Consider the following 24333-nt stretch of genomic DNA (forward strand, 5'->3'; position numbering starts at 1 on the left):
ATGACTCCGGATGTAACCCTAGGTCACGTGAGAGGCACAGGATAAAAATGTGGGCCGGATGTATTCTAATGGGCCTATCGGGCCCCGCCTTACCAAGGGAAACTTTAATACATCTACCAAACGGCTGGGCCGTTACGCCTTCACGTTTTAGTAAAGAGAGGCAGGCAGGCCACCATAAAGCAAAGCTCAATGAGACAATACTTTTGAATGGTAGAATCCCGTCACCGCGCTTCACCCAAACCAAACAAATATTCACACACACCCCAATCTCGCCCGTCCAACCAAATCGCACGTTCTATCTCATTACCGGAGAGACGGTAACTACTTCCTGAGGTGACCATAATCTGATACTCAACATAATTCTATTTATTTTTATTTAAAGCTGGGTTCTCCCGGGTGGTGAGAAGAAAGAGAGGCATAAACCCCAGCTCCTCTTCCTCTCTATCTCTAATCTCTAGGACTCGATCTCTGCGGTCTGCGATCTGCGATCTGCGGTCGGATGTCGATGGCGGCGGCGAACATCGGGATGATGGACGGCGCGTACTTCGTGGGGAGGAACGAGATCCTTTCCTGGATCAACGCCAGGCTCCAGCTCAGCCTCACCAAGGTGGAGGAGGTATTAATTCTTTTTCGACCAATCTTCCTAGGGTTTCGATGGATTCGTAGTTTTTTTTTTCTTACAAGAATGGCCCATTTTTCTCGGTTAATAAGTGGATCAAAAAGCTCGTCTTTTTTATTAACTGCAGGCAGCATCTGGTGCAGTCCAGTGCCAAATGATGGATATGGTTCATCCAGGAGTCGTGCCGATGCACAAGGTTTACATTTTTTTTTAATTTTTTTTAATCTTTTGATTATTGGATCTTGGTCTAATGGATGGTAGATTTGATGCCTGCTTCGGAATGTAGGTGAATTTTGATGCAAAGACGGAGTACGACATGATTCAGAATTACAAGATTCTCCAAGAAGTTTTTAACAAGTTGAGGATCGAAAAGGTATGAGGCTTTATTTTAATAATGATATAAAAGTCTACTGAATCTTTGCTTTCCACTTCTTGAGTCACTAAATATTTCATAAAATTTGAGTATATACCATACTCTTGCTAGTTGTGGGGCTGATCACTCAGGGCAGACTTATGGTGGATGCTATTTGTTCGATGACTTGTTTTTGAGAAGAAATGGTGACTTAAATGACATGGAAAATGCTTTTGTGCATTGATAAAGAACCGTAAGCTATCATGGAATTCTACAAAACAAGTCAATATTTAATCAAATTTAGTTTGTGGTCATTATTGAATATATCTTTAGTCTTTACACTTCTTGTATGAGAGTTTAAAATTAGGACTCAAAAGGTGGGACTGCGGGAGCCATTGTTTATTTCATTAAGCTCCTGCATTCATAATAAGGGATGGAGTGTCCTAGATGTGGAGTTAATTAGATAGTTGTTTAGCAGAGGAAAGTTGCAAAGCATATGATTGAAACTAGTAAAGAAGATGACGATGATAACGTAGCTTTAGTATAAGATAGCACTTCGTTAAAAATATAAATACAAAAGAAGAACCTCTAGAAAATACCAGTACCCAAGATATATTAATCTATGATCACAACCTGGAACAACATAACGTCTCTCTGTGTCTCAGAGACAAAGAAATGCAAGCTTTTTCTTTCCCTCACAAATCCTCTTTTATCTAGCCAAGGGACTCCCTAGGACAATACACTCTAAGATACCCAAAGAGGAGTAATGGAACCCTCACATGTCACCCTTGAGAAAGGACAAGGAAAGCCCTCCAAGTAAATATGAATAGATAGATATGAACAAGTGTGCCTATTAGTACAGGTCTTCGGCTCACATAACGGAAAAGGCTAGTTCAATCTTCCTGGATGTCTTTTTTTATGTTCAAATTTTTATTTTTGGTTCCTTTTCTTCTCCTGATGATTACATAAGTAGATAAAACATGAAACCTGGTAGTTGACAGGAGAAACCTGTTTTTGCCTTAACCTTGTTGACTAAGTCCTTGTTCTTGCAATTGGCTGCAATTATAGCATATTGATGTCAACAAGCTTGTTAGAGGACGTCCACTGGACAACTTGGAGTTTCTGCAATGGCTGAAAAGATACTGTGACTCTGTGAATAGAGGAATTATGAATGAGTATGCTCCCTTTCTCTAACTGATTGCATAGTTTTTGTGCTGTCGACAATTTAGGAGTAATATACAAAGCAAAACATGTTCTATCTTTCTCAGAAACTATAATCCCACGGAGAGAAGGTACAAGGGAGGAAAAGATCGGACTCATAGGGGTTCTAACAAATCCTCCAAGTCACTGCAAGCTAACAGTATATCAAGTCGTGTCTCCACAGATGGAGCTAGTCTGACTTCTTCTGGTAAATTGGCATGCTTAATTAACACTAAGTAATGTGACACTATGTTTTGCAAATATGCTTCAAGTACTATTTCACCAAACAGGTCCTAAACAAGGAAAAGTTTATGCCATGTCTGACGGAGAAAATTCTGCAGAACAAATCCTCGAACTGTCTGAGAAGGTAAACACTATGCAACTCTGGCTGCTATTTTTTTAATAAAACATTCCAGTTTACCGCATTTTGGAAGCCGAGAGGCTGATATTATCTTTACATAAATTGTTGTTTGAAGGTGTCAGTCAGAATGTTTGGGACTCTACAAATTTGAAATGATTGAAGTGAATTCATTTCGTTGATTTTTTCTGCCAACAGTTTTAGTATTTTTATAAATGGCTATTATACTTTGGAAGTTGGAAGACATGTATCATTTTGATATGAAAAATATTTCTGTATCTTAGCTTATAATTTATGGGTGCAAGTATGAATTCTACGGAATCATGATCCTTGGAATCCAACATAATCTGCTGGTATTTTCCAAGCTTGACGATTAATTTTTAAGACCTTCTATGTTTCTTCATTTTAACATAGTTTTTCTTTCACCGAATTAGCCATCAACCAATCTGCTTCCTGGAATGCAGATTGCGGATCTTAAACTTTCTTTGGACAATATGGAAAAAGAAAGAGATTTCTACTTCTCAAAGTTACGCGATATTGAGATACTCTGTGAAAGGTCTGAGCTGGGGCATCTACCGGTAAAACTCATTTCTATCTTGCCTAACCAATTTAGACAATTCTTTTGACACTAGAAGTAATTACTGGTGCCAACACAATATGTCATTGAGAATAATCTGAGAATCTGGAGGATTTTATGTTATTAAATTCTTCCCTATAGAATATGATCTAATGCTGACTATTAATTTGTCAGAAGAAGCTTTTCAACAAATGGGAGCATGATGCTCTGATCTTTGACAATGAGGTCAACGTTTGTGTTATCTTTCAATTTCTAATTCATTGGTTATATCAAGAAGACATTTGTTAACACTGTTCTTTCACCTTGAAAGCAATTACCCTATTATATAATAATGCTTTATATGCCATCAAATCATTCTGCTCAAGTACCTGGAAGCTTAAAATCACACCGAAATACTATTTCTTTTTAAGGTAAATCATGCGACAACTACTATTGATTTTGATCTTGTTTTTATTAACCTCATCTTTGTGCTGGTAATTTTCTTCCTTAGGCTGCTCCAAGAAAAAGTGCCAAAGTATTAGGGAAAGTAGGAAAGTTAATTTCCTATTGAATGCTTATACTGGATCACCAATTTAGTATATGTTTCTTTCATCATTCTTAGTCTTAGCGATCATGTCCTTTATGGTTAAGGGTCATATTTTTCAGGGCAATGAATGATTGAGAATTTTCTTTTCCTGCCAGATGACTAAAGCAATCCAGAAGATATTATATGCCGCAGATGTAAGGGAACCCCCGCTACTGGAAGCTAATGAAATTATTAATAGATCACTAGGTTTGTCACCTGATGAAACAGAGTAAAGTCCTATCCAGTGGCTGAGAGGCACTAATCATGTATAATAGAACGAATGAACAAAGACCTCTGTTGTTAAACTCAGTCCACTGTTGTTATCAAGCAATGCGATTGCGTCGTGCTCGCATTCATTAAAAGGTTTGCTTGCTTAAATTGGGAAAGATTTTATTTTTGCTCACACTGGGAATTCTAGCTATTCTGGTTTTATTCTATTTCTACATCCAGTGATCCCACGTTTACAGGATTTTGTATCTTTCAGAAAACGACGTCGAATTAATACTCATAATTTTGCAATGGCAAGTATGAACTGCATAACCAGTTAGGTGTGTGCTGAGAAAATTCTTATGCAAATGATATTAGAACTTTATTAAATTTTTCTATATACATGCTTAGTGTTACATTATATATTGAACCTTGGTATTATTACTATTAAGGTCATGATTTAGCTCTGATGTGAGAAAAAATCATGCAATTGCTAGAACCGGGCTTTAGTTGAATCAATTTCGATATTGTTATTACCTGGGCCCAGTTACATGATGGGCTAATGGGCCTCTATGGCCCGAATTTTCGTGCTATTAGATTAGATGCCCTTCGTTTTATTCGCTGGAATCTCATCACGATCAACGAGGCGGTTCGGAAGTCTGCGTCCCTTTCAACCGTGCTTACCACATCACGATTCGTGCGAACTGGGAGGCGACAGCCCTTGATCGTTTGCACACCCTATCCATTTGATAAGATCTAGGGTTTTCGACGACGAGTGTCTCAAGATTCGGGAAAAGCGAGAGAAAGGGTTTCTCCACAGATGAGCGAACCGGAGAGACCACCACCAGATCCATCGGACGACAACGAGGGCCCCTCCACGATTCCTCCCGCTCCTCTTCTCGAAGTCGTCGCTGATTTGGATTCCGAGGTGAAGGCCGGCGGCGACGAAGGATCGATATCCACCATCGCGCCCGAAGTCGGGGGTGGCGGCGGCGGCGGTGTTCCAGAGACCGCTGTAGAAGACGAAAATGGCTCTCAGGTCGCTCTGCCCGCGAAGAGCCCGGAGAAGAAGGTCGGGGTTCTTCTTGCTGCGGCGATGAAGAAGTACGCGGCCCCAAGGTCGTCGAGCTTCCATGGAGTTACCAGGTGAGAACGGAGGAAGGAAGCTGGTTTGAGTTGGTTATGGTGTCTGATTTGGTTCGTGTTTGTGTATGACTTGGGCTTTGGTTGTGAGTGTAGGTTGAAGTGGAGTGGCAAGTTTGAAGCGCATCTGTGGGACAATACGAGCCAAGTGGAAGGCCGCAAACGGAAAGGCAAGCATGGTATGTTGTGCATTGCTTTGTACGTAAATTTTACTAGTTCTTGGTAAATTTTAAGTTCTCATACTATATTTTGCAAGAATACTAGCATTGCTTAGTTTGCAGTGGGAGATGTTTGTTGCTTATCTAAACTAAACGTGGTTTAAAGTGAATGCAACTTGACTGTAGCAACTTCGATTTGATAACCGAGCAAAATAGATTTTTTTAGTTAGGTTATGGTATTGACAAGCTGAAGACCTATATTTCTGGTTTTCTGTTGTCTAAGCTTGTGGAGGTCTATCACCGAGGTCCAGTGTTAGTCAAATTATTAGACAAATGGTTGAGTGGTAATGTTGTTTTATTTGCATCCCTCCTTGCGATGGCATGTTCTTTTAGGTCATTGTTGGTTGAGTTATGCTTTAATGCCTTAACGTACTAAGCTTTCTTAGACAGAATGGTGCTGCTTTCATTAGTAGGTGAAGTTATTGTTTCGTGGAAGGAAGGCACTATGAATTTTAGCTCAATCTTGAAAATTCTGTGCGTATATTAAGTTCCGAGAGTTTGAAGTTTTAGATCATTCACATTCTATAAACAGTGGGAGATAAGACATGACAGGTAGCACTATATGGCTACAGGTCTTTGAATGCATATTATTTGTTGATATTTTCAGGTGGACATTCCTTAGAACTCTTTTAAAGGGTGATCTCAGAAATCCATGAAAACTTAGATATTTCTGTTACATTGAAACCTCAAAGTTATTTCCATGTGCTGCCTTTGATATCCTATAGTTTTAGACAAAACATATGGTTCTTTTGAGATTGAAGACTTGAACAAAAATATAGAAGATCTTGCGAAAATCACTGGATTTGCAAATGTTTTTGTATGGTAGATAGACTAACCATGTAGTGTAGAGTACTAGCCAATCTGATCTCAGGAAAGAGATCTGAAACTGTTAAATAGTTAGTGAACAAAATTCGGTGGTTTACATTTATTTAAAATAAAACTGATAAGTTCTAAAACTACTTAATATGACAAGGAACTGAAAATTATCTTAGGTAAATGAGATTGGCTTGCTTGGTCTTATATCTGTTTGAAGCTTCTGGACTTGCCTAATGAAGTAAGTATATCTAATTTTTTTGTAATATATTAAATATGTAAGTCATAAATCACTAGGCCTGTGTTATACGATCTATTTTGCCCAAAGTTATTTGCTGTGTATTTTGATGAAATCTGTTAATTAAGTAGTAATGAATTGTCTTTGGTAGAGAATATATATTGTCATAGGATAACTCTAAAGAGGTTGTCTTTTTTCCCCTTTTATTTTTGTGTAAAACACTATAAAACCTGCACAATTTTAGTTGATTCATGCTAGCTGAGGGTTGAATAATCAATGCTGTTGCTAAATGTTCATTCTTTTCTCTTTCCCCTGGGTTTTTTCTTCCTTGGATCACGGCATTTATTGGGTCGTTGCTTCTGGTCTTGCTGTGGTGATGATCCAGTTTACTTAGGTAAGCCGTATTCATATGGAGTTAAAGTTTGCATGTACAAAAGCTGTGTTTTATAATGTTTTGGGCCTGATAGGCAGCTATGATTCTGAAGAGAAGGCAGCTCGAGCACATGATCTTGCAGCTCTCAAGTATTGGGGTCAAGGCCCAAATGCGAAACTTAATTTCCCCGTAAGAGTACTAAATAACTTTTCTTTATTCAATTACTTAGGGAGAATAAGCATATCTTTTTAGTCCTTGATCCTCACTTATGTTACCTTACTGATAGCTTTTCTTATATTACAGGTCTCAGACTATGAGAATGAACTCGAGATAATGAAGACCATGTCTCAAGAAGAATTTGTGGCCTATGTAAGGAGGTACATTTAGCGGACGGATTCTTAGTGCTTGTCTTTTCATTTTATTACTTACTAATTGCAGTTTTGTCATGACAGGAAAAGCAGTTGTTTCTCCAGAGGAGCTTCAATATACAGAGGAGTAACAAGGTCCAATTTTCAATTTCAGAGCAAAATTTTACTTTTGCATTTATGATAATAGTAGTTCATAGTGACCCAATTTCTGCTTTGGTGGATTTTCGTGGTAGAAGACGGAAGGATGGTAAATGGCAAGCCCGAATAGGCCGGGTTGGCGACAGCAGGGACGCCAAAGACATCTACCTTGGAACTTTTGGTGGGTATTTCTTATGTCTAGTCTTCATTTTTCACATTTAATTTATACGGAAATCTCCAAAACGATATAGTGCTGAAGATTTGCTGTATTCTATTTAAACCAGATACCGAGGAAGAAGCTGCTGAAGCATATGACATTGCAGCTATTGAACTGCGGGGAGTCCATGCTGTCACAAATTTTGACATTAGTAACTACTGTGAGGACGGAGGACTTAAGCGACTTGAGGAATCTGGCAAACTCTAGATTTGAGAACAATAGATGCTGTAACAGAGGCTAATGTATATTTTCATTTTTCTCGGTTATACCATATGTTCTTTTTTCCTTTTCCTAATGTTACACTTTTTAGTTGTAAATCATGAGGGGCATGAAACTGCTCGTAAAGTGTCTTCAAGGTTCTAGTGCCAGTAGTTTTTTCAGATAAAATCTCGAATTGTGACTAAGGATTTCACAATCTCCTTATAATCCCATCTCTTTTCTCTGGTTTTCTGTTGATTCTGAGATGTCTTTCATCTTCCACTGGCAGTAAAACTCCACATCTAATTAACTAATTCCATCCTTTTGATGCAAGGAAGAGGCCATCACCTATCTGATGGATAACAGCACGTCAATATACTAACATTATATGAATGGACAATCCAAACTCCGTTTAACATTATATGAATGGACATTATATGAAATTTACATCACTATTCCATCTTATCCGTAAGCATACTAGTTTATCCACAAATACTTCTTAAAGAAAAAGTATAAAACTTCTGAGGTTTTCTTTTCTTTTTGATAACAGAGATAGATACAATTTGTTGAAGCCCGACATAGCAGTAGATAAGACCACTCCCTATTCACTACACAGGGAGTTTTTGGATTATATGTGAAATCCGGTAGTGATCATATCATTCTCTAGTTGGAAAACTTGAATGATTTTCACCACCATGAAGCTTGAACAAAGCTGCCAAAGATGACAAGATCGTCATTTATGCATGCAAATTAAATAACTTAACAAGTTTTAAGAAAGCGAAACACTAGGTGAAGTTCTGTTGATTCTATTTAAAACTATATACTATGACATGAAGATGTGAACGACTTTAAGAAGTTTGGTTTATTTCAGGATTAGAAAGGTGTTAATGCTCACCTGCAGGAGATGCACTGAGGTCTGGATTTAATATCGGTAATCCTCGTCAAAGAATGTAGAACTTTGATTCCACGATTTTGATTCTCTTTCAACCTCTACCTCTTGCAAGATTGAAGGCTCTTTGACCCTAGAATATGATGCCCTTCCAGTCTGCACAAAAAGCACATCGTTTTAACTTCATGAAAGCATGACAATGAGCTGATATATTCGGCAAAAGTGAACTAAAATAATATTGGTAACAATTCAAAAAGAAAGACTGCGGCAGCAATATTAAGATTCCCCTCTGAGGACATCAGAATTAACATCAGTAACTATTTAATTCACTTGTCGCAGTGAAGGAAACTCATGTGCATTAAAAAATTTCAGCCACTGCAGAGCCAGAGTTGCTTTGAAAATAAATACTAATGAGTCAATACTATGGTTCTAAAAAGGTGTCCAGAGATGTTGAAATTTAATTCAAATGCTACCTTCTAATGACAATAACTATTTATATCCGACAATTTTGCTACAAAAAGAAAAAGGAAAAAAAAAAAAGAATGTCACAGTATTATGTTATTTAAACAAGCATACCTTGCTTATGAGCTCCTCAAATGCCTCTGGTCCATTCTGTTCAATATATCTTTCTGCAACTGATAATATATCAGGTCTTGTGGAAATATTTCTTCTTGGGATGTGAAAGATGTTTACTATTTGTTGTTCCACAAATAGTGGCCTCACAAAATGCTGATAAACATATGCAGCTCCATTAAAGTAGGGTAAGACCAGCCAACAGTTGAAGAAGAATTTTACATAGGACCAAAAAGGAAGCCTGCAACAAGCATTACATAATGTTGCAGAATTAAACTAAACTCCAATCTCACTAAAGTACAAGGTACTTGGTAATAATAGAGAGCGAAAAATCCCCATGGAGATGCTGTCTATCGAGGCCATCAACCTCCATCCTTCTCGGCATTCTTATCCAATTGCGCCGAGGTCACAATCATCTCAATCCCCCCCTTCTCCTCAGCATGCAGTAGATGTCAATGGTCGTTCCATCCATCATGGCAGTTACCCCAACCACTACGACAGCAATGATAAAATGGTCAACCAGGACATGACTTCTTGCGTCTATGTTTCTTTAACTTCTAAACTCTACCTTATTTATCTAAAAATAAGAAGGAAAGTATAGAGGGGCAACTGATCCTGCCAAGATCACAGCCATCACCACACCTCCTCCTTAGCAAGTACTAAATGGCAATAGCCGCCACCATGGCAGCCAACCCGACAGCTACGGTGACAACTGTAAGATGGTTAGATGTTGTTGGCAAAGGAAACCCAAAATGGTCGACCATGACTTCTTGCATCTTCTATGCCATTTACTAAGATATAATAGTATATTGCATATTATATTACAAATAGTACTTCGTGAGCAGAAAAGTAGCAGTTTACTCGCTTATTAATCAGCTCTTGTTGTTGTGGGCATTTTGTGTCAGGTGGTGACTCAAAATTATAGCAAAGAGATTGAACACAATTTCTTCAGGAATTTATCCTATAAGCCCCAAGAAGTGTTCAATTACATGTATCCATTTTAATATACACACAGAGACGTATGCAACAAAAGACATGCAAAGATTAACACATATATCTTCATATATTTATGTCGCCTCCTTAGGTCTAAAATCTGCATAAATTTAACCATCCAAATATGAGAATTCCTTTATTGCATCTATCAATCCCATGACTAAATGACCAAACTAACTAATTTTTGATACAGTAGATAAGCAAATTTCCCCTGTGAAGTAGAATCTAAATATGTCAGCTGTAGTGCAGAATATATAGATAGTGTATGATGCAAACATTTTGAATATTAATCATTATAACTTGCAACTAAAAGGCTTCATTCTGATGAGCAGTTGCATCCTATGTGTTCAGCATATGCATATAGTGTATCATACTTTGATTGGGACAGAAGAGGCAACAAATGATAGGAGCATTTACCATTCAATTATAGTTGCAAAAGTAAGTTCAAACAACGTGAGAAACGAGTATAACACCCAATAAGTGAGCCACTGCTGATCATCGACAGGGGATTTCGTTTCTATTGCCTGGATTGAAGCATACCTACCAAGGCACCAACAAAACACACATTCTCATTACACACAAAAAGATTAAAATTCCAGCATCTTATAGAGATGAAATTATCAATGCTACTTACAGTGGATAAACAAGTGTGACTAATGGCCTGCAGATGAAACAAAGATATATATATAGTTAGCATCACAAGAAAACCAAATAAATGTAAACGTTACAATTGAACAGCCTATTGATCGAAGGAAAAATAAACAAGAAAAGATCATCTGTGTGCACATAGTGCAACACACTGCACTTGCAAAGAAGCCATCCAATTCCACAAGTCTGAGCAGAGAATTTGAAAAGCTACATCTTTTGCATCATAGAATCGACCAAACAAGGATTAAACATGACAAAGAGAAGATGGCGAAAGAATCTTCAGCCCATTAATCCGGCAATTATTCTTCAAAGTTGCCATTAAGTTACATAAAAACGCGTTTTCAATTGGCAATTCTGATCTCCATAGAGGGAAAACAGAATTACAACAGCGGAATAATTAAAAGAAGTACAATTACATAATGGAACCCATGAATTCTGTGGCTTAAATCACCGAAAAGAAATACGATTATGTAATGGAATAGTATCTAAAAAGTAAAATTTATATAGGCAAGACGCTTACCCAGCAAGAACATCGAAGTTCTTGGCTATCACTGTGAGGAACGATCGCGAGTCCATCTCTCCTCGGCCAAATCCCTTCTCTCTCTCTCTCTCTCTCTCGATCGAAAGAGAAGCGTTCTCGCACTACTAAAAGAGGGTCCTTTTAGCATAGAAGGAAAGGGCTCAGATATTACATTAGCGGATCTCCTGCAATTACAATAATATCCCTGCAAAAGTTTCGGAGCAGAGGAAGCTCGAGAGATAAAGCAAGGGTGACAATTGTCAATTTACATGCAATGATATATAAATACTCTGTCAATCCTAACCTATTCCGTCAATTATCATTTTTTTTCTTTTAAAGAAAGTAATTAAGCATTCACTATATGGAAAGTGCATCTTTAGTATAATTTTGCTGTACATAAAAGATACTACGGTAAAAGAATATATTCTCATAATTCTAACAACGTTAATTATCTTATAAATTATTGCTCATTTCTACATAAACTCTCATATTTATTCATTTATTTTATAATAGTTCTGGTTGCCAGATGAAAATTTAAAAAATATTATTTACCTTAATTTCTTTTTCTCTCTACAATAAAATTACTTCAATACTCAAAATACGTAAAATTAAACACATAATATTTTGAAACAGACAACTAATGAAAAGAGATCTTTGAGAGATTTTATATAGTTAACGGAGTATTAAAAAAGAAGTTCTATATAAAAATAAACATTATTATAATTTCCAAAGTTTGCATTCCGTAATCTATGAGAGAGAGAGAGAGTAGCTTACACTACACAACAACAGTACTCAGGTTGGCACTTATTTGTGGAGCCAGGTGGCCTAAACCAAACCCTCTCTCTCTCTCTCTCTCTCTCTCTCTCTCTCTATTATATATGTATATATGTACAAATTCTAATAATTAATGTTCTTCAAACTTATTTATTGACTATTACATAGATAGAGCTGAGACTAGATAGAGAGACTCCAGTTTGAAACACAGGCTATATTGCATCCAGTGAAACACAGGCTATATTGCACGGTGGTCCTCTCAATTGCTGGACCACACTGAAGCCCTGAAACACAACTCAGGCTCAGTGATTACTTGTCATGTGTTACTTGTCCTAACTCGAAGGTGTATACTGAGAAATGGATGAGCACCATTTGTCCGAGGAGACAACAGCATTACTACTTGAACTTTAGAGGTTTACCAAACTTTGTACGGGGTTGGGTGACGTGGCAATACCGCACACGTGGCTCCAAATTAGTGGTTAGGGTGCTTAACTTTCGATTGACAGATATCAAGAAGATCGTTGGGGAAGATGAAGAAGCTAGTGGAAACCTAATCGATGTGAATCTAGTGAGATGCCATGCATACGACGATGACCCAAGTGGCTAGAAAGTTATAACAACGAGAGAGAAAGGTAGGAAGACGCCATATATTTCTTCATATTTTAGTCTCTGCAAATTTGTTCTAATGCATCTTAACCTCTCCTCAATGAGATCGCTTGTAAAGGAGTCATCTTATGCTAGCTGTTGGCTTTGTCAGTGCTGCTGCTGCTCCTGCAACTAGATGCGTTTCCTGAGCTGCTCTTTTGATGCATAGAGAAGGAGCTCTTCCTGGCAAGGACATTATATGTAAGCATTATATATATATATATAAGCTCAACCAACAGCAGTAAGATATTAATATTTGGTTGCATTCTTAGACGATTTTTAGCTACATTACTGATCCATTCGCAGCCAATTCTTGAAACTAGTTCTTTATTGGACCTTTTCTTTTCTCTTTCAAACATGTATAAAAACTTGAATTTACAAGGTTATATATAGATCAACGTTTATTCAAACTCATTCTATAGAGGATCTTAATTAGTATCCTGCATATTTTTGAAGCACATAAAACCTTTATTTCTCAATATACTACATGAAAAGCACCCTACCATCAGTGATTATTCCAGTCTTTTACCACGGGATAATGTAAATAGCCATGAACTATCACCTAAAATGACAATACAAGTGTTTGCTGAGATCATATATTTCTTTAAAGATTAAAGTTAAAGTCTCAATCTCAACATATCGATGATAGCTCTCATCTACCTATAGAGAAGAACAACAAACTTTACTTGCAAATTATTTATCGCGAACGATAACCATGCACATTGATTGAGATTTATATTAATGCTATGATCTCATAATGCTACTTCAAAATTAGTTGATACTCTATTGGAGGTCGAGATATCACTGACCTCCACTGCCATACATCTACTTCTTAACCATTTTAAGAAACAAAAGAATATTTTCGATGTGTTGAAATCTACATACATTCCTGCACAGTCCAAAGAATGTAGCTTTTATCATCAACCCATCAAACAAAAATCACACTGCAACCTCGAGGAACAAAAAGAGCAGCAGGCAATGAAAGCTGAGGCAAAACTTTCTGAAAAGAAAAAGAGGAAAGAAAGAATTATAAGCATGCACTGAGAAAAGTTTCTCTGGTTTCACCACAAAGCTGCCGAGGCTCAAACATGCATAAAGAGAAAAAGTAGATCACCTTCAACAGCCATTGACAATCGACAAAATCTAACTCTATTTGCTTCATGTTCATAATATCCAGTCTTCTATAGTAATAACAACAGTAATATATATTAAACTACTAACTAATAACAGATTAGAAGTGCATGGTATAAAGTATAAGCCAAAACTAATTAAATCTCTCTCTCTCTCTCTCTCTCTCTCTCTCAAGGAGGAAGAAGCATTTATGTATCATCTGTGAAGTGTTGGAAGAGGGAGTGACAAGTCCCATTCTTGTAAGATAGTAAGAGAGAGGGGGGGAGCTCAAAAGGGGATAAGGGCACATGTGGTTAGGGTTACTCGATGCAACTCGCATTCAGCTCAACATGTGACAGCTCTAATAAGGAACAGAACAACCGACAGGTCTAGCCTGGTGTTATACTCATTTGGCCTTTTCCCCCATGCTCCTTGTTCGCATCCATCTTGCACACCCTGTAAGAAGGGGTGAGCCCACTCACACACACACCCAAAAATAAAGAAGGCAACCCTGGAGCTCAGAACTCATTGCCAAACAGCCATTATGGTATATATCAGCTTACATGAAAGCAATGTTCCCCTTAGTATAGTATAGATATGAATTATTTTTAACAGGTAAGACTCACATAACTTGCATATATATATTTAAGTATTATACGTATGTCCGTGATGATATGTTTATTTTTATTTTATTTATTCTTAATATGCTGGAAAGGTTAGAGATGCCCATGCCATCTACCAGAAAAATCATTGATCTGATGACTGAGTGAACGAAAAAGAATCGTAGTTGACTCACTGTTGAAGTCGATCACCTACTGGTTCTCATTGGCTGAGAACATCTGGATCCTTCTCTTTCTCATGTGCTCTCGCCTCTCTCTCTCTCTCTCTCTCTCTCTCTCTCTCTCTCTCTCTCTCTCAATCTATACATTCTATTATTGAGAAGAAGCTCTCTCTCTCTCTCTCTCTCTCTCTCTCTCTCTCTCTCTCTCTCTCTCTCTCTCTCTCTCTCTCTCTTCCATGTGTTAATGTCTGGAGGAGTGTCGGTATGCATTGGTGACCTACGGTTGAAAAATAAAAACGTCCAATTTCCATGGACATCTTAATTCCAACCAACCGTTGAGTAGGAAATGGAGTTCACTTAGCAATGAGATGTTAACAAATATGAGAAGTGTATCACATGATAATTTTTTTTTTGTTGAATCAAAAGCTCACCATTATGGTCTAAAATCCAAAAGGAAATTAAGGAAGAAAAAAAAATGGGAAAAGAAAGAAACGAAGATACCTAGCAAAACTAACCATCAAGGCACTTAGTTCCCCAGAATTTAAGTCCCCTCCTCTTCACTCACTCACACACAAATTAATTAAAGAACACAGCAAGCAATGTGCATTTCTCCTCGCGCGCGAGCATATTTATAGATATAACAAATGCATGCATTGCATGGGATCCAATACCGCACCTATGAATCGCTGGTGCTCATCGTGTCGTGCCGATCTCCGCCGCCGCCGCCACGTCCGTGCGTCTGCGACCCGGAAGGCACGGCGTCCGATCCCGCCGAGGGCCGATATGCGTTGAGCGCGGCGAACATTCCCATGTGGCCTTCGCCGCTGGCACCACCAGAACCGAGCCCTAGCTGCTGACTTGGCAGCAAAGCCATTGGGGTTGGGAAATTCATGCCGCGGAACATTGTGGTGGTCCCCATTTGCGGGAAGGTCCAAATTGAGTCGGCACCTCCTCCTCCCCCGCCGCCGCCGCCCATTGCTTGGCTGTTGGTGTTGGCCACCATCCATAGAGCTCCCGGGATCTGGCTCTGGCTGTATCCGGCCATCTGCTGCTGGAGCTGCTGCAGCTCCTGCTCGCACCGCCGCTTCCGCGCCATCTCGGCGGCGTCGGATGATGACGAGGCGGCGGCGTCGAGGCCTATGCTGCCCGAGTGGAAATTAATCAGCATGGGGGGCGACGTCGACGGAGCGGAGGAAGAATCCCAATCGGTGGTGCGGATTCGGAGAGGCGGGGGAGGGGCGGCGAAGTAGGCGTTGGAGGAGGGATGGTGGTGGTGGCGGAGGTGGGAGGGGGCGGAGATGGTGGAGCCCGAGCTACGGAGGGAGATGTTGAGGGAGGTGAAGTTGGCCGGGATGGTGCCGGTGCCAGTGGCGGCGATGACGGCGGGCTCGGCTTGCTGGAGGAGCCACTCGATGGTCTCGCCGTCGGACTTGTGCCCGAGCTCGCGCGTGAGCTGGAAGACGCGCGCGGCACAGAGGGCCGGCATGCGGATGCGGCGCCCGCGGCCGTCGACTTTGGTGTGCCGGTCCTTGGTGGAGGTGCGCTTCGGAGGAGTCTTTCTGGGGGTGTCCCCGGAGTTGTTGCTGGCAGCGGCGGGGGAGGAGGAGGAGGAAGGTGTGGCGGCAGCGGAGGAGGATATGGCAAGGGACGGGTAGGGGGAGGTGGAAGAGGGGGAGTTGTCTTCCTTCTTCTCGAGGAGTTGGAGGGGGAAGTTTGGGCGGCGGGGCCCTCCGCCGTCTCCGGTGAGGTCCATGGAGACGAGATCAAGACATGGAATGCTTGATGACGAAGTGGTGGCGGTGGCGATTTGTTTAAGTATGCAGAGGGGTTGGTGGTGGTGGACTGGTGTGGGGTTTTGGGAGAGGGGGGGTGATGGGAGTGTGATAACCCACAGGAGATTAAGACGGTGAGTTTTGAGCAAAGGATTTTGTGGAACTTGTAGGGCAACCACCTTTAAATGCTTATGAGAGAGAAAAGAGATCAGAGAGAGAGAGAGAGGATAAGGAGGAGGAACTGAGGAAGGAAGGATTTAAGGAAAAAAATTAGAGCAATGTTATAACTTTTTCCTAAACGTCCCCTCAACTGTTGTTGATAGATTGACAGCAATTTATGTAAACAATAATACTAATCTTATCAAGATAAGAAATTTTTATTTTTATTTGTGTCATATCATATACTAATATATTATTATAAATCAAGAGACTGTAAAGCATTTCAAAAACAAAAAATATATATATATAAGATGAGGGAGGATAGAATTACATTTTGCATGGAAAGCCATGTTTTTCGGGAGAGAGAATTTTTTTAAATATATTTTTTTAAAAAAAATAGACTTGTTGTTCATAATATTCTTTTTATTTTTCTTCTTCTTCTAAATTTCTATCTTTCACTGTGTCTGGGCAGTCACTTGGCTCAGACTCCACGTGCGTGTGCTCTTTATCATTCAATCCATAAAGACAGTAGTGGCCTCGGTGGGTCCTTTTTCCAAGTCAAAAAAACGAGAGACTGCAAAGAAAAGATCAACATGTGGGTCCCGCCTCCTCCCTAGTAATCATTCCTTCGCCTTTACCCATTAGCCTTTGTTTTCTTAACCATGGTTGTGATCCCGGGATGGGGTCCCTTTCCCCTTTTATCGCCATGGCTATACCTCATCAAACTTCTTTTGCTAACCCTTTCACTTCTAAATAGCTAAGCTCATCAACTATTCCCTCTCTCTCTCTCTCTCTCTCTCTCTCTCTCTCTATATATATATATATATAATATGTAGTCGATACTCAAGTTCAAATAATATCGCCCTCCAACTTGGCTCCAACCCTTCCTTGTTAAGAGTCAATGCCAGGAAGCTTTTGATCAAATCACACCACCATCAACCTCTTTAATCCCATAGGAACTTTAACCATCTTTGTTTCCTTTTGTCTTCAGTCAATGCTCTTAAAAAAAAGTATATACCAAGGGTATGCTCTTTTGATATATTCCATATACCTCGTAAAGGCTAGCTTGCTTCCATTACACTTTGTTTGTGCCAAAATTAATTAGAGGTAGGTAGTTGAAGTTGGTAGGACTTCAAAATAATGTTATTATTATTATTATTATTTTCTAAGAGAAGTCAAAACTTAATTGTATTCCAGTTAACTATAACTTATACAACATAAGCCTTTTTAACCGTCAAAGAGAAACAATGTTAATACTGTTAATGAAGACAAACACGTGTTATTGCCTTCTGTAGTCTTGAATGTCACCTTGTGCAATCTATAGTTAGGAGCCAAGGAACAATGTCTGAAGAAGTTGCTTGTGAATTTAATGTCGTAGAAGCAATATGGATGAGAGAGAAAACAAAAGGTAAATAAGTTGGTTGCTATAGGTGAGATAGCCCAGTGCAGCAGGAAGGGTCCAGTTACTCTGTTTCTTTTGAATCTTTCGGGCTCTTTGTATCCTTGCCATTAAAGTGATTATTCTCCCTTCTACAGCGTCACATTGATCCTCAGTGTGCTTATCTTAGCTTTAAGGTATAAATCCTGTAGCTTGGACAATGAATAAGTGTCAAAAGGGGACATGAAACCAAGATTTATGTATGTGGGGACTATAAAAGAAGGAATAGAAAAGATTAATTCAAACTTTGTTAGCCAACAACCAAGTTTGGCAAACACAGTACGAAAGGAAATGCTAGAAGATTCCTCCAGCAGAGCTAAACAAGCAAACAAGCAAGTGTGTGTGTGTGTGTGTGTGTGTATATATATTCTACCACAAACATGAATGTTCACAATGTCAAGAAAAATTGATGAGAATAAAGACTGCTGTGGAATGGCAGTTTTCCCGAGACAAATGATTGAGAAGACTAACAATGCAATGATGCACCTAATTGTTTAAAGAAGCCGAGATGCTCATTGGTGCAAGCTTAGATATTAAACTAATTACCACTGTTTTCCTGACAAGAAGTGAGACGTGTGTCCTTATCGACTAAAAGATTACAACAAATAAATTTGTCGATTCCCGGTGCATGGTTCGATCGATCGATTAAGAAACTATATATAAACGCAGCTGTGCGTTCGAAGAAAAGTTTGGCATCACCAAGTTTTAAATTGACATAAATAATGAGGTTGCATCTTTGGATAACCCTTGTGCGAATTTCGACTATATTCATATAGATATATACGAATTAATGCAGTTGATCACATCCTATTAGATGTTATCAGGTCAGCAACAAAGTAAATTAGTGTTGGGAGTTGACAAACACTGTCATTTTATGTTGACTCATGAATCAAGTCAACTGAGGTTTATCTAATCTAGCTGAACAAACCTCCCAATTAGTTTTTCTTTCTTTGTTTCTCGTATAAATAAACAAATTTAGATTATCGAGTCCGAGAAGGTTGTGATGAGATATTGGGCGAACAGTTGTGCTAAGTGCATTGGGATCATTTTTATTTTGAAAACATGAGTAGATTCATTCATGGATATAGATCCAAATACTGTAGATGTATGTACAAATGCAGACACTTACACATTCAGAGGGGGCAACAAAAATAAATGCTTCACGAGTGAATGCTTACCTTCTTTGAATTTTCAATCCCAATCCAAATTCTCAACAACACTGGACAACTAGGTAGTATCATGACCTATTTAAATGCTACACAACCACATCGTATCTTTTCTAGAGATGGATCATGGATGGAACCATACATATGCATGGTAGGACGAAGCATCATGCACAGGAGCACGTCATGTATCTAGAATAACTAAATTTCCCAATGATCGACTCGATCCCAAATAAGAAGCAGCTAAATTAGCTACAGTCAAGCACCGTATGGGGAAGTTATTAGTTGTCCAGAGAGATTAGAGGCCCATATGAGATTATTTAAAGAAACAATTTATTAACTGTGTGAGGTGCCACGTGGCCTACTAGCGGTGATGCGAAGGGGGTGGGGAAATGTCCTGCTCCCCTGTGTTGGAATGCCACCGCCACGTCATCAGACAGTTGGAATCTTCATGCCTGGATCCCTAGGGCTGACGTCACCCCCCTCGAGATAGGGAGGGCGCTTCTCCAGCCCGCCCTTCGGAGGAAACCCCCGATTGGTGGCAAGCATATGGGGTCCGTTAACCCGTTCGCCGACGTCATCTCTTCTATCTGGAATCACCTGATTGGACGATCTCATCGCACGGTGGGCCCGCTCGTGGTACTCCGGAATGTGCTCACCTTTGCCCCACGCCATCGCTTCTAACTACGAAAAGGCCACTCCCATAGTCCCAGTTCGCCAGTAGTAGTTGTAGTCGTACTAGTAGTAGTAGTCCGAGCACCACAATTGTCAACTCACCCACCACCTCCGACTCGTATCCAAATTATTAATACCAGGTAGTCAAAATATTTAGTATAGATTTAAAGAAAAGGAAAGTAAAATATATCTATGACTAACGCTTTTTTTTTATTTTTTTGGCGGATAACCCAAGAAATGGTATGGTATCCTATATCTCGATTTTTGGAGCGGATTCATGTCGGAAAAGTACTACTTGGTAATGCTGGAAAACAGAATTATGAGTAATCCTGCATGGATACGACCCGTTAACGCTCCACCTCCTAAAGTTGGGCACGCATCACGCGCGAAAGTAAAAAAGAAGTACTAAGATACGGATCTTCTCCAGCTGCTGGTGTTTCAACTTAAAAAGAACCGTGTACGGCGAAAACATAACCGAATCGTCCTGTGTTGTCATAATAATTAAACTGTAGATGCTTCATATTTCAACTCCAGTAAAAGAAAGATTTGAATTAATATTATACATATACAGAAGAAGCTTATCTAGCTATAGTACTCAGCTTTAATAATTCGAGTGTACTCTAAAAACTCACCTTCACTGTTGCCACTTGTACTGCATTTGTACGTATAGAACTACGTGCGAAGTATCAATACGAGTTCTGGGATTATAGGAATCTCTCTCTTTCAGGGAATTGGACCTACAGGAATTGTTGCAGGTGACCACAGTTGACAAATACTGATGGCGACTAACTCGAGCTCAACAGCCCATGTGTTGGTCCCTAGACTTATGAACTAGTGGACCCACAGCTCTCTTATCTTCCGTATGGTTTTGGGACCAAAGATTTCAACGGCATTGACAACATGATGAACCCTAACACGTACCGGTGGTGACAAGAACCTTTACCTCTTTGAACATTCAAAATCTCTCTCTCTCTCTCTCTCTCTCTCTCTCTCTCTCTCTCTCTCTCTCTCTCTCTCTCTCTCTCTCTCTCTCTCATTGGAGGAGGCAAACTGTCCAAAGCTGGAGGGAGGCATGTGCTGCTTTCCTGCTCATGGTTATGTGGGAGCCACATGTCGATCCCAAAGGAGCTCAGGCCCAAAAACAATAACATGGGTCCCAATAGGGCCATGGCCCAAAACTTGCATAGATGAGATGAAGAGGGTGGCAGAAGGAAGGAGGGGGGCGGGGGGGAGGGGGTGGGAAGAGAGAAAAACTTAACTACTCTGGGAGTGGAACAGAAGCCTGCCATTGGAGAAGGCCACCAACACTTGCAAAAACCCAAACGTGTGCTTCTTTCTTAGTAATAGCTTCGTGAACCGTAGCATATATATATATATATATATATATATATATATATATATATATTTTTTTTTTTTGCCGGAATTGGACTAAGGCCGAAGAGAGAGCACAAAACCAACAGTATCAGGTGTACGTGTCCTCCAACCATCTTGATGGTCCATATACAGCTAGCTATTTGGTTGCTGGATAACTTGCCATTTTGCCCTTCCACCCTTGTACTGTGGATACTTGTACTTTTCAAATTAATTAAGTCATCAATCTATGATAACTGCAAGAGGTATCAAAAGGAAAAATAAAAATAAAAATAAAAATAAACGACATGGCGTTAGAAATAAAATAATAGGATCTTATGATCTAATATATATATATATATATATATATATATATATATATATATCGAGGAGAAGCTAGCCTAGAGGCGTGGGCCCACCAAGTTGAGCCTCATAGGGAAATGGGCCTCGGGTATGGCCCAACAAGTGGGGGCGCGATTGTGACATAATTTTGCAAACAGTGCAGTAGCAGCAGTACTCCGAATGGACAGCAGAAGAAGAGGACAAAGGCGAGGCAGGAAGTAAATATGATTTTGGAAACTTGGAGCTAAGTTTTAACTGGCAGATCAAAACAAACGGGGTTATGGCAATATTCTATCAGACACTAGCTAATCCAGTAATATTCTTTCGTAGAAGAAGGAAAGTGGGAGATATTAAAAAATAAACATTAAAACCACGTGAGATCCAAGCCGTACCTTTGATGTTTCTGCCTGAAAGAGAAGCACGCATCAACCAGAAATTCCGTCAGACCAATCCTTTGAATCAGAGAAGAAAAGGATAAACAGAGCCCAGCAAAAAGAAATCAACTTTCTAATTAGCTCCAAGATATTGAGAGTCTTGCAGTATAATATGAAACACCTTTCAATTCTCTCCAAGATATGCAGGCATTAGTCCACTCTAGAATGTCAGGTGGAGGTGAAGGATGGGGTAGGAAAGGGACATTTCCCAGTCGATAGTAAACAAGGACGGTTAAGCGAACCTAATGGCAACTTTCCCAATATCTCAAACTGAAAAGATCCCAATAATGGAGCTTAAATATTTGCGACGACAAGTTTGAAGACTTCAGCAACCGGCAAGTATCCAGATCATTCAGTTGATACAGTTGGGCCCACTCCCACTGTCGTGGCGCTTTCATTAGCACAGCCATACAATGAATCATTTTCAGATAATATAATTATTTAAATTCCAACTTGTTGAACATGGACAAAGATGAGGCAGAGGAGAGATATGGTGTGATATGAAGCATAGAACATAATACTGTGAGGCTAATGTGCATGGTTTTATTACCGTAACATAGTTACATTGTCACCATTAACCTTATGCGTCCACATGACGACAAAGTTAAAAACAGAGGTTAATAGATACAGCTCTTAAATGACGTTTGCCCTGTAGTAGTAGAGAAAAAAGAAGAAGAAGAAGAAGAGAAAAATCTATCAACTTACATTTCAAGTTGCTTCTTTGATAATGCAGACCGAATTAGTGCACTTTGCATCACATCTCTGATAATATTAATCAGAATGAAGAGCAAAGGTCTTACGTTTAGAATCAAAGGATTCATAATACCAACCACAATTCAATGATGCATGCACCCAATACCATTGTCCTATCTCTAAATGAGCAAGAACTATTAGATTTCAGAGATGACTATAGTTTGAACGGCAAAAATTGACATGCAGCAGCACAGCGTAAAAGACAGACACGACGTTTCCTGTCTATGCTTGACTAACAGTAAAGAGACAATCACGTTTCAAATGTAAAACTTTACAAGCGTTATAACCTTCTAAGTTCTAAGTAACATAAAGATGCTAAGCGAAGCGGTTGAAATTTGGAGAATATGTAAGTTGAATAATAGATTTCCTTCAAATTCTAAATTGCAGTGCAAGCATTGTCTGAAAAAATTGACTGCCTGCAGAATCTGCAGGCACTCATGAAGTCCAATCAGAATAAAGCACATAGCACTTAATCATCAATCTTCTGCAACAATGATACAACCTAAGAGAAGCTGCATCCGAAAAAGTTCTGCGGTTTCTCTGCATCTTAGTCACTATCAAATGTTATGAACCGCATAGTACTCAGTTTGTCTCCAAACAAGAGTGTCAAATCGAGCAATTGAAAAATAGTCTGTTATCATACTCACATCCTAATGGGGATATGGAACGACTTCCTTTAAGATTTATTTTCAATAGATCCCGTCTTAAAGACAAACTATTATAACGAGGACAAGTAACTGTAGCATAACTCTTTTCTTACCCTTGATCTCGTGACTTTTACTCAGTTAAAAGCAATTGGTTAACACCTCAGAAGAAAATGGAAACTAAACAATTACATCTGAATGCCTGTTCGAGTTTGCAGCAAACCATTACCATAACCACACTCAAAAGCAAGAAAAAGCCCCAGCTATCCTGTAAGCCCACAGTCTTGTTTGTCTCAAGAACAAGCACGCACCCTTTCCTGAAAAAATAATTTAATACTAGGGAGATGCCAAATTTTAATTTCTGTATCTTGACTCAGGGTCACTTTACCCCTCTCCCCCTATACAAAGTACACAAATTATATAAACTAAATTACTCTCATAAATATTAAAAAATAAGTTTTAGATAATTTTGTCCTCATCTACTTTCTCAAACTATTGAACTAAAAAAAACTCTCTCTATTTTTCTTAAGCCCTACACTTTTTCATCCAAAAACTCTTACTTCTAACCGCATAATCTTTTATGCATGAGCTTAACTTTAACAGAGTCTAATTAAAGAGAAATAAGAGGGACTTGTGTCTGTCTTATTCTCTCACTAATAGATATGATAACTTTATGTGGAGATTTCAAAGTAGATAAGTAATTTTAATTTATTCGCTACTAAAAATTAAAAGTTTAATATTTTTCTTCCAACTACAGATGAATAGAAAGATATATGTTTTTTTAAAAAAAAATCTGGAGTGCAATTTGGATAGAAGATGAATAAGAATTTGCCAACGATAAATTTCAAAAAGAAAAATGAAAAGGAAATTTCAAAAATCTGGAGTGCAATTTGCCCAATGATAGAAGAAAAATAGGAATAATAATGTGTACAAATAATAAATTAACAACTTATCAGAGCCAGGTTTCGATCCTGGGACCTGTGGGTTATGGGCCCACCACGCTTCCGCTGCGCCACTCTGATTTTGAATGCATTTTAAGATATTTTATATAAAACGATTAAATGAGAAACAGCGCGGAAAATAAAT

The 24333-nt window shown here is 39.1% G+C and overlaps 4 protein-coding genes and 1 non-coding gene across 10 annotated transcripts; 2 read left to right on the plus strand and 3 right to left on the minus strand.

Annotated features, from left to right (window-relative positions):
• Positions 1-353: 353 nt before the first annotated feature.
• LOC140787633 (microtubule-associated protein RP/EB family member 1B-like) lies at positions 354-4033 on the plus strand. 2 transcript variants are annotated; one of them, XM_073136658.1, is made up of 8 exons: positions 354-616; positions 747-815; positions 906-992; positions 2040-2146; positions 2240-2379; positions 2462-2538; positions 2994-3107; positions 3788-4033. In XM_073136658.1, the coding sequence occupies exons 1-8, from the start codon at positions 500-502 to the stop codon at positions 3902-3904; spliced, it is 828 nt and encodes a 275-aa protein (XP_072992759.1). In that variant the 5' UTR covers positions 354-499; the 3' UTR covers positions 3905-4033. The 2 variants fall into 2 exon arrangements, with proteins under 2 accessions (XP_072992759.1, XP_072992768.1); XM_073136667.1 differs by having other exon boundaries at positions 395-616; positions 3752-4033.
• LOC140787609 (AP2-like ethylene-responsive transcription factor AIL1) lies at positions 3895-7842 on the plus strand. 4 transcript variants are annotated; one of them, XM_073136618.1, is made up of 10 exons: positions 3895-4034; positions 4156-4219; positions 4476-5024; positions 5118-5200; positions 6676-6684; positions 6758-6852; positions 6967-7040; positions 7116-7166; positions 7268-7350; positions 7454-7842. In XM_073136618.1, the coding sequence occupies exons 3-10, from the start codon at positions 4699-4701 to the stop codon at positions 7591-7593; spliced, it is 861 nt and encodes a 286-aa protein (XP_072992719.1). In that variant the 5' UTR covers positions 3895-4034; positions 4156-4219; positions 4476-4698; the 3' UTR covers positions 7594-7842. The 4 variants fall into 4 exon arrangements, with proteins under 4 accessions (XP_072992719.1, XP_072992728.1, XP_072992737.1 ...); XM_073136627.1 differs by lacking the exon at positions 4156-4219 and having other exon boundaries at positions 3928-4034; XM_073136636.1 differs by lacking the exons at positions 3895-4034; positions 6676-6684 and having other exon boundaries at positions 4168-5024; positions 7265-7350.
• Positions 7843-7937: 95 nt separating this feature from the next.
• Positions 7938-11363, minus strand: LOC140787650 (HVA22-like protein a). The gene is made up of 6 exons (XM_073136695.1): positions 11208-11363; positions 10674-10700; positions 10457-10579; positions 9050-9287; positions 8480-8629; positions 7938-8296 (listed from the first exon to the last, which is right to left on the minus strand). Exons 1-5 carry the CDS (start codon positions 11261-11263, stop codon positions 8507-8509), a joined length of 567 nt encoding a protein of 188 aa, XP_072992796.1. The 5' UTR covers positions 11264-11363; the 3' UTR covers positions 7938-8296; positions 8480-8506.
• A 1248-nt stretch (positions 11364-12611) lies between these two features.
• On the minus strand, positions 12612-16512 carry LOC140787642 (uncharacterized). 2 transcript variants are annotated; one of them, XR_012108873.1, is made up of 3 exons: positions 15194-16512; positions 13512-13626; positions 12706-12809 (listed from the first exon to the last, which is right to left on the minus strand). XR_012108873.1 is itself a non-coding variant. In XM_073136679.1 (2 exons), the coding sequence occupies exon 1, from the start codon at positions 16268-16270 to the stop codon at positions 15194-15196; it is 1077 nt and encodes a 358-aa protein (XP_072992780.1). In that variant the 5' UTR covers positions 16271-16512; the 3' UTR covers positions 12612-12809. The 2 variants fall into 2 exon arrangements, 1 of the variants encoding a protein (XP_072992780.1); XM_073136679.1 differs by lacking the exon at positions 13512-13626 and having other exon boundaries at positions 12612-12809.
• Positions 16513-24197: 7685 nt separating this feature from the next.
• Positions 24198-24269, minus strand: TRNAM-CAU (transfer RNA methionine (anticodon CAU)). The gene has a single exon. It is a non-coding gene; the product is annotated as a tRNA-Met (tRNA).
• Between the last annotated feature and the right edge of the window lie 64 nt (positions 24270-24333).

Source organism: Typha latifolia, chromosome 1, assembly GCF_019914945.1.
Source record: "Typha latifolia isolate L0001 chromosome 1, TyphaL0001v2, whole genome shotgun sequence".
NCBI lineage: Eukaryota > Viridiplantae > Streptophyta > Magnoliopsida > Poales > Typhaceae > Typha > Typha latifolia.